This window comes from Porites lutea, chromosome 4, assembly GCF_958299795.1.
Source record: "Porites lutea chromosome 4, jaPorLute2.1, whole genome shotgun sequence".
Classification (NCBI taxonomy): Eukaryota; Metazoa; Cnidaria; class Anthozoa; order Scleractinia; family Poritidae; genus Porites; species Porites lutea.
In genome coordinates, this window is record NC_133204.1 from 1,032,392 (window position 1) to 1,047,247 (window position 14,856).

Consider the following 14,856-nt stretch of genomic DNA (forward strand, 5'->3'; position numbering starts at 1 on the left):
AGGAAAAATAAAAGTTAAAAACACAGGTATGGTTAACCTGGGATCATTTTTTCTTCAAGGGAGCGCGCTCGTTCGAAGGCCGACGCCAAAGAAAGTGGAAAAAATGACCGTCTGGTCATTATATTGTGGATATTTCACACGAGGGGATAAGGGATATCATGGTTAGTGTGGTTATTATACACTTGACGAGTATGAATAAGAAATACAGTTACAGTTTTCTTCAGATTTTTGGAAAACTGGAAAAGGCCTTGCCGCTGGTTTATCTCATTAACTACGACTGTCTGAAAATACTAAAAAGCTCCCATTCGCTTCACACTGATTATAAATTTTCTATCATAATTTTAAATATCCCATTCTGAAACAGAGGCAAACAACGTTCAGATCAATCACATCGTTCCAGGAAGCTAGCCTAGTATAAGAAAGGCTGTCGAACTTATGTTCATCACAAAAGGTAGAAATTAAACTCAACTTACCCAAAGCAGTTTCTAGTTTGCTCTGCAGTGCTGCTGGAGACTGAAGGTGGAGCTGATACGATCTGTTGACGTTTTTATAGATGCAACCTTACTAGCTTAGTCTGATCTCATATTTATTACAGACAAGTTCCTTCCACGGTTCCAAAATCAACACGCCTCCATTGACAGGTACATTGCTTTCATTAGAGCACTAATATCATTTCACTTAAAGGCGACATGTAGCTTGAATAGACACCTTGTGGCAAATATGGTTCCTTTTTAAAATGATATACTTCCTTTTAAAATAGTTACGTCGTGTTAAATTACGTGGTAGCTCAATGCTGTTGTTTCCAATCTCTTGGATAAGTGATCAACTTGGAACAAGAAGAGAATATCTGGTGGCTTCCTGTTGTTGTTCTGGCATAATCCAGGACCCCTTTATCTATTTGTAACTTTGTAGGTTTTAACAGATGTCTGCTCCTTTCTGAAAGACATGGTAACCACGACTCTATAATGAATAGCTCCAATATCTCTCACGGTGACTGAGTAAAACTCTTTCTAACCCTAACCCTTACAGTAGGCATTAATGGGTCTGCATGTCCACTTGGTATGACAAAACCATTTTATAGCCATTAGTTTTGAGGACAATCGCAATTCAGTCCAAAGAGGAGTTTGTCTTTTAAACTGGGTTTTTATTCCATTTTTTTTCTTTCTTCCAAGTTGATCTCTTAATTATTTGACAGTCAACAGAGTATAAAAGAATACTATTTTAAATGCGTTCTGTAAAACCCTTGTTAGGTCAACCAACCGCCAGTTGGTATTCCTGTTTTCCGGAACCATGTTACCAGGCTACCTACTTTCGTAGCACTGTTGCTAAGCATTCAAAACTATCGTGGTGTCAGTAGCTTTTAAATTGCCTGCCTTTACTTACAAGCTAACGCTATGAATTTTTATTCGTTGCTTTCCCTTTTGGTATCCGATCCATACAAGGACGTATTCCTGAAGCCCTATTTCTGGAGTAAGGTATATTATCTGTATTTTAATCCATTGTAAAGCCAAAAATCTTAGGAAACCTTGCTATTGGAAGATTTTACGAAGAGGCTTAGTTTCAAGAACTAAAACTACACTGCCCTACGATAAGAAAATTCAATTTTGGGTTAGAATTTGAGTAAGTTATTTTTAGAGCTAATCGGTTTTCAAGGAACTGAGCAGAACGAAATCGCCGCGAAACCTGCTTGAGGCCATAACAATTTTAAATTGCAGCCGGAGGGGTTGCAACTATATCCATCAAAATAAACTAAGGGGCTATGCCCGGGTATAGTCTTTTTTTTCTTTACTAGATTTAGTGGGTTCGGAAATAAACAATGTTTGACAAACGTATGTATTTTTTCGGAGCCTCATACATTTGCCCTTTCCAAATTAACATCAGTAGAAACTCAGACGTATCTATAATTGATCTAGAATTATCTTGTGCAACCACCTAGTTACTACCTGATGTCCCCCTCCGGCTGGTTACAATCTTGTATAGGATACCAGTGTTCTTCTATGATGACCTCTACCACGTTTTCAATCTCAAATATCAAAACCAAAGACAATGTGCAAAAAGAAATGTTAGTTTCGCGAAGCTTTAGAATAATAGGTACCGAAACTTTTCAATAAACACATGGCAGTGTATTGGCTTGGTAAAACAATAAAAGGTGATAATGCCCTTTATTATCGTTTTTCCCCTTACTTGACGGGATTGTGTACCCGACTCTCTCCTAACTGGGGCTTTTAATTTTCTAAAATTAAGAAGGTTTTTGGCTGAAACGGTTTAAAAAAACCGTGCTTTCGACCATCTAAAAACCACGGCAAGGAGTAGACCGCTCGATTTTAAAAAAGTTGAAAATAAGAACTAAATTTTTTTTGGCATAAATCCGTTTCTTCAATCGATATTCATAGTCAATGACTACAATTGCACATGCGTCCCTAGTTTTGCAGGGAATAACTGCTACAATAATTCAATGACACAGTGCTTGCTTTCAAGTTTATGACGGGCTCCGCTCCCACTTACCATCGAAGTTCTAACACGTGGTGAAGTAAGTAGTCGCACGACTAGAATTTCTCAACTTTTGCAAATTCCCTTATTCTGGACAAAGGACATTCTGTAACGTAAGTCTGTGGAACAGTTTGGGCAATTCCTTTAAACTCTGCAACTCTGTTCTTAATTTTAAGCATAAACTTAGTGCCAAGTTACTCTCCGCTTTCCTTTCCTGTCAGTCTTAGCTACTTTTTTCGTTATAAGTTTTTATCTTGTAATTTTAGCGAACATTTTTTAGCTTTCTTATTCTTTTATATAAAAACATTGTATCATTGTAATTTTTAGACTTACTATCGTGTTGTCGTATTAGCTTAACTGTAATGATTGTATTCATTTGTCGCTGAAAAGCCCTCTTTAGTGAGTATCATGAAAGTTTGTATCGTATAATAGTGAGTTTAATGACATCAAATCTCACTCCTGTCCTCCGTCTAGTAGTTTTTTTCTAACTATTTATTTGTGTTCTTCTCATGGCGTATAAATCTATTTTAAGCAGCCTTGACCAAAGGCTCACTCTCAAGCCGGGGGTATCTCGATGTGCTATTGCGCGTGCGTGTCGATTCTCTTTGGTGGTAAAATTCATTTGAAAAAGATTAATGTACTTAATCCCTCAAGCTTTGAGCCACAAAACCTCCATAGCCACCGCCTCCAGTCCGTCAGGTGCTAGCCGAAGGAAGCCACTGCTGTAATCCTTTCCTCAAGTACTCGAATTGTTGAGGACGCATCCTTTCCTAAGCTATATCCTACCCACTCTGCTACTCAACGAAAATCGTTTCTTTAGATCCGTGAGACGCTCGCAGATGACATTACCGCTTGCATTGAGAGCTTATAAGTTGAACTGAGACAGGATATATTTCCTTGTTTATGCCCCGTTAGGGAATTAAAAATTCAACTACATTTACCAGAAAATACACGAAGCGAATATCCTACGATAATTTGAACATTTTGTTTTCATTGAGTATAATCTTTGCTTTTAAGAATCAAATGCTTTCCAGCGCAGGGGGAAAAGCACAAAGCCTACCAAGGACCACATATGATTACTTCAACGCTTTAATTAATTGGGGTCGAGATAATGATTTCACACATGCATAATACCAGGTCTCGCTCGATGGTACCGTCTCCAACCGTTTTAGTGTGGTCAGGTGAAAAATATGCAAAAAAGCCAGTGTGAACGAAAATACTTTGCTTTGCTTTCTTCGAGATTTAAAAGGGGGACTTTTGAAAACGCATTATGTTTGGTATGTTTGAACTCCAGGTACCAGTCGTTCAAAAGTTGGATGACTGTATTTACGATTTCGTTTGTTGTGATTTCCCAAAAGCGCAAGATGTTTAATCTCAACACAGTATAAGAGTCTGGAATGGAGTTACATGACCAACGACAAACGGGGGCAAATACAACTGACTACTGAAAAAAAGGGATTACCAGTAGGAAAATATCACCGTCGACTAATTAACTTGCATTTTTCACCTGAGATTTACCGATAACCTACAATGGCGGGAATTTTTAACTGACAACGGACAACGAAATTTGGATTCCCCAAACCCTCCAGTAGACAAAAAAAATATACCAAAAAAATATACATGGAATTTGAGTTCGGCAATGGCTTTAATAAACATCATAGTAAATACTTGTTGAGTAAAATTTAAAAACCTTGAAATTGATTCTAATATTAGTAGTATAGGGCGCACCGGCGCGGTTAGATCACTTTTTGGGGAGCAATCTCATTAACGAGGGCAGGAATACAGTAACGTCGTTGATGTCATAGCCTTTTGTCTTTTCTGATGTGGTTTGCCCCGTTGGACAGGTTTGCTAGTTGTTTCTCGCTCGATAAATGTCTTGTTTTTCGCCTGGCTTAAGACTAAAAGATCTACATAGTGCTGCCTGTACTACTGACATGGATGTACTTGAAGGTAGGAATATCATTCATAACTAGTTCTGAGAGGAAGACAAGGGCATATTGATTTTTTTATTGGTCAATTTTACTGGAAAAACAGGCTAGACAAAAGGAAATACTTGTGACCGACACTAAGATTGTGAAAGCGGAAAGGGTGGAGCTGGTCTCTTAAGTGAGCGGATTCCTTTTTTCTAAACAATTAGTTATTATATTATAAGCCTATCAAAACCAGAAACCTATTTATCACTTTTTAAATGATTTGTTATATGTGACGGATGAAACCAATGCCTACTTGAGAGTCACGGCACTGGTGATTTCTTTAGTTGTACCTCAACACTGAAACCATTCTTGAGATTTGGAAAGGTGACTTTTAAGCCACTGGTATCCACCCATACGTTTGGTTTGTAACTATCAGGGTTGCCGTGAGTCTGGAGGGAAACGAAGCTTTTTTGTACCTTTTTTCTCAAGGTAACCTCAATTTCACGCTCTCTGCTTGACGACTGGTACAACTCCGCTTGCCCCACGTCATCAGAATTGGTCAAAGGAGTTGCCCCTGACTTCCTTGTAAGATTTAAGCTTGGAGAACTAATGCTGAGGTGAATAAACCTTGACGTTTCCTCGACCATGATAAGGCAATCTCCCGAGTTGACTTCCGCCAATAGACCAAGGCTAGTAAGTGATACGGGTGCCGCTGAAGGGAAAAGGACATAGCCAGTGATAGAATGGCTGAGAGCGGAGGGGGGAGATGACTTTGTCGACCTATAAAACTGCACGATATGAGCAACGTCATCCTTTTGTAAAACTTTGTAAACTTTCAATCCTGTAGATTGCTGGGCAGTTGTAAGGTCAGTTGGTGTTGCATCATATGATGTAGTAGGAATTAAGACTGCGTACTCGTATTCAGATGAGGTTCCAGAGGGCGAATCACCGTGATCAAACCATGCAGTACCGTACATCCCTGTTGTTGGGCTCGATGCTGCTCCGCTCTCTAGCCAGGAATCCTGATTAGCAGCGTGGACTTTTAATAAACCTTTACTGCCATCTGGTATGTAGTAAAAGTTGTCTTTGGTGTCAGTGAGTGTTGTATAAAGTTGTCCTGAGACTGAAGGAGTTACTACAGCGGCAGATCTCGTTACAGCACCGTTTATCTTAATGGACAGCCCGCCTGTAATTTTGTCTTGAAAGAGCGTTGTTTGAACAATTTTCCCATCAGTGTTTGATGCTGAAATGTCACTTCCTAGGCAAACTAGCAAATTTTCAAAAAAGAAAACTGATTTTTTAAATTCAAAAGTTACGGCGTGTCGCCAATCCGCTGCCTCCAGTTCATAAGTGGGCTGTTCAAAATCCATGCCAAAAACGCCATTCTTCAATGTGCTTGTACCCTTAAACGTCAGACCCCCAGCAAGGTTTTTGGGATTGTAAAACCTTCCCTTTGGTAATTTTAAGTCATCAAAGTCCTTTGTACCCGACGAAGGATCAGTTTCTAAGGCAATAGTTGTTGCTCCAGGGACCTTGGCCCAATCCCAGCCATTTTCAACGTCATGTACTTCAAGGTTTGTTTCACTGTTGGCAATCAGAAGAGCACCATGACTACCAAACATTCCAAAAACATTTTCATCATTGGAGTTCTCAAAATCCCAGAGAAAACTATTAAATCCCTTCACTGTTACAGCCCAATCTTTGCGTCGATGAATGGATAGAACGGCAAAATTCTTGGACCAGTGACCTTCAGGGGAGGACTCGGAAGTAATGCCTTTGTTTTCCGCGATGGTTTTAACCTATATTCGATGGATCATATGAGCATATTAAAACATATCATGTCAAAAGTACCCTTCCCTACTCTTTGCTCTTGCAAAAAAAAAAATCAAATTAATATCGGGAAATTCGGGATATTTGATTTGTATGGGGATATCTCGTAGAATTATAGTCACCTGAACAGGTTCATCAGCACGTGACCACAGGAAATGTTTTACTTTTCCCAAACATTTGCTCTTTTTTGAGCCAGCAACAGTCTGAATGTGTTATGCAAAAAATAAATACCTAGATTATATTCATTGAGCTTCTAAATACGAAGGAATGAGGATGAAAGAAAAGTCATTGAACTTTGCTAGGAAGTTTGTTAACCTTAATGTGGGAGCCGGAAACTATTTCAAAAAATCGGAGCTAGCACTTACCGCTTCCATGATGTCCAGAGAGCCCAAACTGTTGTAATAGTACTTCGCTTTGTAACCTCCATCTTCCAAATAACTGTTCACGGATGGATCGTTATATAACCTCAAAAACATTTCCGTTTTATTGTCGCTAGCTACACAGCCACCAGCTATTTCTGAAGGCCCAATAGGGGGATGTGAAACGCTGATATAAGCAAAGGCAGGTAAAAGAGCTTTCAGGATCAACTCGTTAGCATAATTTGGCATACGTCCGTTAACACTATTTGGTGTGGAATACTTCACCGCAATGATACGCATAGTTTCAAGTCCCCGCCTGATGTTGTTTTCAGACGACGCCGATAAAGCGAATGCTGTTCCTTCAAGAAGGTAGTGAACCAAGGCTGCGGTATGTAACGCCTGTGGCACATAAGCGGATCCATAAAAAGCTTTATGATGATGCCCAACAAAGTCAGGTTTGATGACTCCTCCGAGACCTTCGTTCACAGCAAGAGCATTGTTCATCCACCGAACTAAAGCATCCATGTCCCGAATTTTGGCTTTGAAATCATCATCAGTGTTACTTGGCATTATCAGGACAATCATCAGCCTAAATAACATCAGCGTGATCATGCGGTCAGTAGTCGTTCCTTTGATTTCAAACGTCGGTGATTGATAAATCTCTCCAAAATCGTTGTACCATTTGGCTGTCTTTATCAAGTCCAACAATCTAGAATCATTTATTGGTTTCCGCAGAGAGTCTTTAAGAAGAAACAAAGAGTGCATAAATCCAGCACCATCTATATTCCATTCGTGGTCTAAACATCCAAGACCACTTCCGTCTGCAAGGCCTTGTTGTTTTACATAATCTAGAAGGTTGTTAATCTTGTTTAGACGGTGAATGTTGAGTCGTTTTATTGCATTTTCTACCTGTTCTGAGCTAATGGGTCCAGACGCAGGAAGGTAGCTTTTAAATTGGTCTACCATATTTCTGTCTCTACCTGCAATGGCTCTGCAGGCATCGTTTTTGGCTGCTGGATTGTTAAGATCATTCAGATAGGCAGCGACAGTGTCTCTTATTTCTGGAATCCGTGACCTTATATAATATTCCAGCGACAAACGAAACAGGATTTTTTCCATTATCTCTCCAAACTTCTTTGGATATCTACAGTCTCGGCAGAAGAGAGGTGGTCCAATGACTTTATGACTTGAATCGAAATCTAGAGCATCATAATCTTGATGTGCCTTCCTAAAAGGCCCTGCGAGCGAATTCCATCGCTTTTCAAGGAAGCTACCAGCTGGAAATTTGACAGTAGTTTTCGCCTCATCGCAGTACCAGTTGTTCAGACGGCTTTCAATCATTTCCAAACTGATTTTTTTAGAGACGTCAATTGTTGGAGGTGAGGGTGGAATGGTTTGTTGGCTCCATTTGTAGGTCTGTTGCCATGTGTTACTGGGATCATACAGATCCAGGCCGAATGGACTGATAGGAGGAACAACTTTGTCACGTGATTGTTTTGCCATACTCCTAACAAATTGGAGCAAATCTATGTAAATTGTATCGGCCTCCCTAAGTACAAAGTTCACCTCATCGACTTTAGTCGGTCTATCCAAGCTAGTACTGGTCAGTTTGCATTCTTGAAACTCTACCCAAACTCCTCTCCACCCTTCAAAGGCCAAATGAGCCGTGAAAGTGGCGACAAGAATGCCAGAATTTTTAAATTCTACTTTTAGGGTTTTTCCTAGTGATGGCCGTTCTTTGTAAAACCAGACTTTTACTCCTCCCTTTCTAAGCCAATTGGTTGGAATTTCTGAGCCCGATGAAAATTTTAGTTTCAAGCTTGGGTTAGGAGAACCACTAGGAGGTTCCCATTTCAAAGAATAGCTTCCATGCTTGACAGTCACTGGGTTAGAGGTTTTAGCGGATTGCGTCACGGTTCCATGAGCTGCGGGGGTAGCTTGAAAACAATTCAGTTCTGATGCAGTCTCAAAGTCAAATAGCTCATCATACTGGTGGGTGCAAGAAGGTGGGCCTAAGAAAGAAAATGAAACACAGGTTAATGCAGGTGTAGGGTGGATACCAACATTACATTGTCCAGTTTGAAAAACGTGCACAAAAGTTCAAGGACAAAACAAATATACAACTGTCATTTACTCTTCACTGTTATTTGCATAGTAAGTAATTTATCCTAGTGAGTTGGACCAGAAAAATGTTGAACGTAATTAAGAGAGTGAAGGATAGCCAAAAATTTAGAGACCATATAATATCCGTATGATTATCAATGTCAAGATCTTGGAAACACTGAACACATATGCAACAGCTGATATTAAAGTTATTAGCACAACAATTCAAAAAAGAAGGACGAAAATGCTTCTTGTGTTACCCAGTGAACAATTGGAGGGCAAATTTCATTGCATGGCCTTAAAGTTGGGGTTAAGATTTTATGCTACTACTGGGCTAACTGTGATATAAGGTACCTACTTTGAGCTCTTGTTGCCGGAACGGTAGACCAGACAAAGCAGAGCAGTCGAAGAGCAAGAAACTTCAATATGATCAATCTCATACTTGTACCTAGAATGATGTGAAATAGGGTAATAGAAATTAAAAATCTGGAATCTCAGTTACCTTTTTTATTTTTACAATTGGCATCAAAAAACATGCTGAAAATCCGCGAATATTTTAAGAGAAAGAGCAGTTGCCCTCTGCATGATTTTCTTTGCTTGGTTTCCACCGAAAATAGGAAGAAGTGCAAAAGGGATAGGCATGTTTGTGGGAAAGTAACGTCACGTTAGTAACTCTAGGCCTTAGCAGGTCTCGGAAAGAGACTATAATGCTGCTCTAATTTCCTTATCGAATTTTGGCTATTATTCTACTTATTTTTGTTTCAGTATTTTTTGAAACAGAAAAAATTATCAAGAAGAATTAAATATAATTTGACACCTTAGAGCAAATAAGCCATAGTACAAGTTCAAGGAATGTGTTCTCCGACTCGACTGACAGATCACAGTGTGACCTGTTTAGTAACAATGAATGTGACTGGTGTGGAAAAAAGAGGTTAAAGATCAAAAGGTACGATGAAGATTTCTTAATGGACTTCACTTTCACGGATTTTTACTGATACAGAAACATACGAAAAATACACTGTCTACAAGGGTAGCAAACACTTTATCAAATACAGTCCGGGAACTTGTAGTTGAAGCTCGTAAACTGGAAAGACGGCGGAAACTTTGACAACAGTTTGAGTTATAAAGGAAGGTTCGAAAAAGAGCAGGAACTGAAGTTCAAGTTCAACATATCCTGTGATTCAGTTATACCTAGCCTGACTTATCTTTTGTTGACAAGTTGTTTTCAAACTTTTACTTTCGTCTGTCATAAAAATTCTAATGCGGACGACCCTAAATAAGATAGAAAGAACATATTCCCCCTTGCCATAAAGGCATCAGAAAGTTTTTGTTTAGATTGTTGTTTTAAGAGGACAAAATGATGTATGTTTGAATCGTTGTTAATTTTTACGATTTCGACAAACATCTTGTTTTAAACATATAGTAAGTTAACTGGGAAAAGGTTACGTCTGAGAATTAATCGGAATACTAACACAGTCAAATGCGCTAAAAATAAGGATCAGAAGTTCAGTTTAAAAGACTGAGGTTCCGCCGGTTCAAGTTGGTTACAAGGCAAATCTTGACAATATACGACAATATTTGGCAGTGACTCTAATCGAGTTTTAAACATTGATGAATGAAGACTTAGAAAGGCGCATTGTTTTACTTGGATCATCATTTTTCATTTTATGTGAGAAAAAACAAATACGACCGACAAACAAACTTTTAAAAAAAAGTTGAAAATCATAATTCCTTTGTTTTTAAAATGATGGTAAATTCTAAAAAAATATTTCCCATATCTCAAGACAATCAACTTACCATTTGGTTGAAATCCACTCCAGTGCAAGTGCCGGCTGTACCAATTTTTGATCGTAGTTTTGTGATCTTATGTCATAATTTATGTACAACGTCAAATTTCATCGTGCTTGAATATCATTACCATTGCGTTTGCAGGTTAGTACTTCATCATGAATGGGCGCCATGTTGCGATAAAATGAAGGTGGCTTTAAGGTGGGGTAGCTGTAGACAGTTTTAGGTGAATTCCGGGGTGAAAGCTGATGATGTGAAACAGTGCGTGTTGGCAGGGTCACAGCATGACGCCAAAGACTGTTATGTTTAAAGATTCAAAACGAATCCTTGCTTCCATAAAATTTAAAACTTGCTAAGTTACATCGTAATTTAATGGAATTATCAGTTATAAAAGCAAAAAAAAATTGCGTTGTAATTGACCAGAGTGTCTTGTTATTCCTTCTATATTTAACTGTTGTCCTCTCTTCCTCAACAAATAAAAACAAAGCGAATAGAACGATAAATATATTGTCTACTTTTGTCTTTTCCAATTCGATTCAGCCGGTGTATACATATTGGGACAAGAGACTGTATTGTGAAAGTGCCCGTTTAGAAATGCAAAGACCTAAGACAAAATAAACAAGAAAAATTTGCATTTTCGCGTTCGTCAGATCTCATCGTAATCTTGGTGTTCCTGTGTTACAAAGCCACAAATTTCCGATGTATCGCCGACCACTGCCGATTAGCCTCCCCTATTAATTTTATCATGAGCATCTTGGCCGGGAAATTGGACTCATTTCAAGTCGATTTCGTTTCCGTAAGTGACGAACGGGGATTCCTAATCAATGATTACCTCTAGTAATAATTTTAATTGTGGAGATTATTTAAAACAGCGAAATTTCACAATTAGCTTATTTCCGCAAATTCTTTGTCATGTTTGTGTTTCAACAGTATTTGAACAACAAAGAGTTAAGTAAATGACAATCCATTACAGGAGAAAGTGGGTGATATTTGAAATAACTAAAAGTTTTTGAAGCTAAATTTTAAGGATGAAATGTGCAAACTTATTCTGGGTGTCCTGGGGGTGGAAATTACACGTCTGCTCGATCGCCATGACTGACCAGTTTCACATGACCGTACGGCGGGTTCAGGTGCACAACTGTTTGAGGTTACGCCGTGTTTTTAACGTTCTTTGTTGACCTGTTATTGGTTTTTAAGTGATCGCAGGACCAAATTAATTTTTTTCAGGAAGAATTCATTTTACTTCATGATTATGGCAATAGTTGAATTTCTGAAGAAAGAAATTTCTCAAAAGATGCCATGTGACATTGGCCTTGGCTAAATCTATACAATTATTCTGACAATTGTTAAACGACTTTTTTCATAATCACAGTTCATAAACAGAAAATATTACATGGATATATATTATTATTTCATTGTACTTGTCTTTTCTTAAACCTCATCTGTCCTCTTTTCCTAGTACCTGGAAGAACTTAGCCTAAATATCTGTGGGTCTTTCAATAACATGCTTTCGGATCTTTTGGCATCACGTCGCGTATGTTTTCCAACACTTCTGACATGTTAAGGGACCGTCCTTTTATTTCCTGCTTTTCTTTCAACCACCTCTTCTCTTTGGTATCATAATAACGATCCAGGACGTTCAAAGACCACGGTACACCTGCATTGCAAAGCTGTTCCACGAAATAGCGAGCAAAATTGATGACCTCTTGCTGATTCAGGTCCTCCTCTTTGTTGTCTGGTGGCATCCATGCATCAAGATAGGTCAGAATACCCCTGTCTATTATTCTACTTATTTTTGTTTCAATATTTTTTGAAACAGAAAAAATTATCAAGAAGAATTAAATATAATTTGACATCTTAGAGCAAATAAGCCATAGTACAAGTTCAAGGAATGTGTTCTCCGACTCGACTGACAGATCACAGTGTGACCTGTTTAGTAACAATGAATGTGACTGGTGTGGAAAAAAGAGGTTAAAGATCAAAAGGTACGATGAAGATTTCTTAATGGACTTCACTTTCACGGATTTTTACTGATACAGAAACATACGAAAAATATGCTATCTACAAGGGTAGCAAACACTTTATCAAATACAGTCCGGGAACTTGTAGTTGAAGCTCGTAAACTGGAAAGACGGCGGAAACTTTGACAACAGTTTGAGTTATAAAGGAAGGTTCGAAAAAGAGCAGGAACTGAAGTTCAAGTTCAACATATCCTGTGATTCAGTTATACCTAGCCTGACTTATTTTTTGTTGACAAGTTGTTTTCAAACTTTTTACTTTCGTCTGTCATAAAAATTTCTAATGCGGACGACCCTAAATAAGATAGAAAGAGCATATTCTCCCTTGCCATGAAGGCATCAGAAAGTTTTTGTTTAGATTGTTGTTTTAAGAGGACAAAATGATGTATGTTTGAATCGTTGTTAATTTTTACGATTTCGACAAACATCTTGTTTTAAACATATAGTAAGTTAACTGGGAAAACGTTACATCTGAGAATTAATCTAAATGCTAACAAAGCCAAATGTGGTAAAAATAAGGATCTGAAGTTCAGTTTAAAAGACTGAGGTTCCGCCGGTTCCAGTTGGTTACAAGGCAAATCTTAACAATATTTCGCAGTGAGTCTAATCGAGTTTTAAACATTGATGAATGAAGACATAGAAAAGCGCATTGTTTTACTTGGATCATCATTTTTCATTTTATGTGAGAAAAAACAAATACGACCGACAAACAAACTTTTAAAAAAAATTGAAAATCATAATTTCTTTGTTTTTAAAATGATGGTAAGTTCTAAAAAAATATTTCCCATACCTCAAGACAATCAACTTACCATTTGGTTGAAATCCGCTCCAGTGCAAGTGCCGGCTGTACCAATTTTTCATCGTAGTTTTGTGATCTTGTGTCATAATTTATGTACAACGTAAAATTTCATTGTGCTTGAATATCATTACTATTGCGTTTGCAGGTGTAGTACTTCATCATGAATGGGCGCCATGTTGCGATACAATGAAGGTGGCTTTAAGGTGGGATAGCTGTAGACAGTTTTAGGTGAATTCCGGGGTGAAAGCTGATGATGTGAAACAGTGCGTGTTGGCAGGGTCAAAGCATGACGCCAAAGACTGTTAGGTTTAAAGATTAAAAACGAATCCTTGCTTCCATAAAATTTAAAACCTTCTTAGGTTATATCGTAATTTAATGGAATTATCAGTTACAAAAACAAAAATAGAACGATAAATATATTGTCTACTTTTGTCTTTTCCAATTCGATTCAGCCGGTGTATACATATTGGGACAAGAGACTGTATTGTGAAAATCTCCGTTTAGAAATGCAAAGACCTAAGACAAAATAGACAAGAAAAATTTACATTTTCGCGTTCGTCAGATCGCATCCTAATCTTGGTGTTCCTGTGGTATAAAGCCACAAATTTTCGATGTATCGCCGACCACTGCCGATTAGCCTCCCCTATTAATTTTATCAGGGGCATCTTGGCCGGGAAATTGGACTCATTTCAAGTCGATTTCGTTTCCGTAAGTGACGAACGGCGATTTCTAATCAATGATTACCTCTAGTAATAATTTTAATTGTGGAGATTATTTAAAACAGCGAAATTTCACAGTAAGGTTATTTCCGCAAATTCTTTGTCATGTTTGTGTTTTAACAGTATTTGAATAACTAAGAGTTAAGTAAATGACAACCCATTACAGGAGAAAGTGGGTGGTATTTGAAATAACTAAAAGTTTTTGAAGCTAAATTTTAAGGATGAAATGTGCAAACTTATTTTGGGTGTCCTGGAGCTGGAAATTACACGTCTGCTTGCCTTGACTGACCAGTGTCACATGACCGTACGACGGGTTCAGGTGCACAACTGTTTGAGGTTACACCGTGTTTTTAACGTTCTTTGTTGACCTGTTATTGGTTTTTAAGTGACCGCAGGACCAAATTAATTTTTTTCAGGAGGAATTCATTTTACTTCATGATTATGGCAATAGTTGAATTACTGAAGAAAGAAATTTCTCATAAGATACCACGTGACCTTGGCCTTGGCTAAATCTATACAATTATTCTGTCAATTATTAAACGACTTTTTTCATAATGAAAGTTTATAAACACAAAATTTTACATCGATATATATTATTATTGTTTCATTGCACTTGTCTTTTCTTAAACTTCATCTGTCCTCTTTTCCTAATACCTAGAAGAACTTAGCCTGAATATCTTTGGGTCTTTCTGTTTTCAATAACATGCTTTCGGATCTTTTGGCATTACGTCGCGTATGTTTTCCAATACTTCTGACATGTTAAGGGACCTTCCTTTTATTTCCTGCTTTTCTTTCAACCACCTCTTCTCTTTGGTATCATAATAACGATCCAGGACG

At 38.0% G+C, this 14,856-nt stretch overlaps 1 protein-coding gene across 1 annotated transcript; it reads right to left on the reverse strand.

Annotated features, from left to right (window-relative positions):
• Positions 1-4,229: 4,229 nt before the first annotated feature.
• Positions 4,230-8,231, reverse strand: LOC140934972 (chondroitin sulfate ABC exolyase-like). Its single transcript, XM_073384525.1, has 2 exons — positions 6,599-8,231; positions 4,230-6,202 (listed from the first exon to the last, which is right to left on the reverse strand). The coding sequence occupies exons 1-2, from the start codon at positions 8,093-8,095 to the stop codon at positions 4,724-4,726; spliced, it is 2,976 nt and encodes a 991-aa protein (XP_073240626.1). The 5' UTR covers positions 8,096-8,231; the 3' UTR covers positions 4,230-4,723.
• Positions 8,232-14,856: the final 6,625 nt, after the last annotated feature.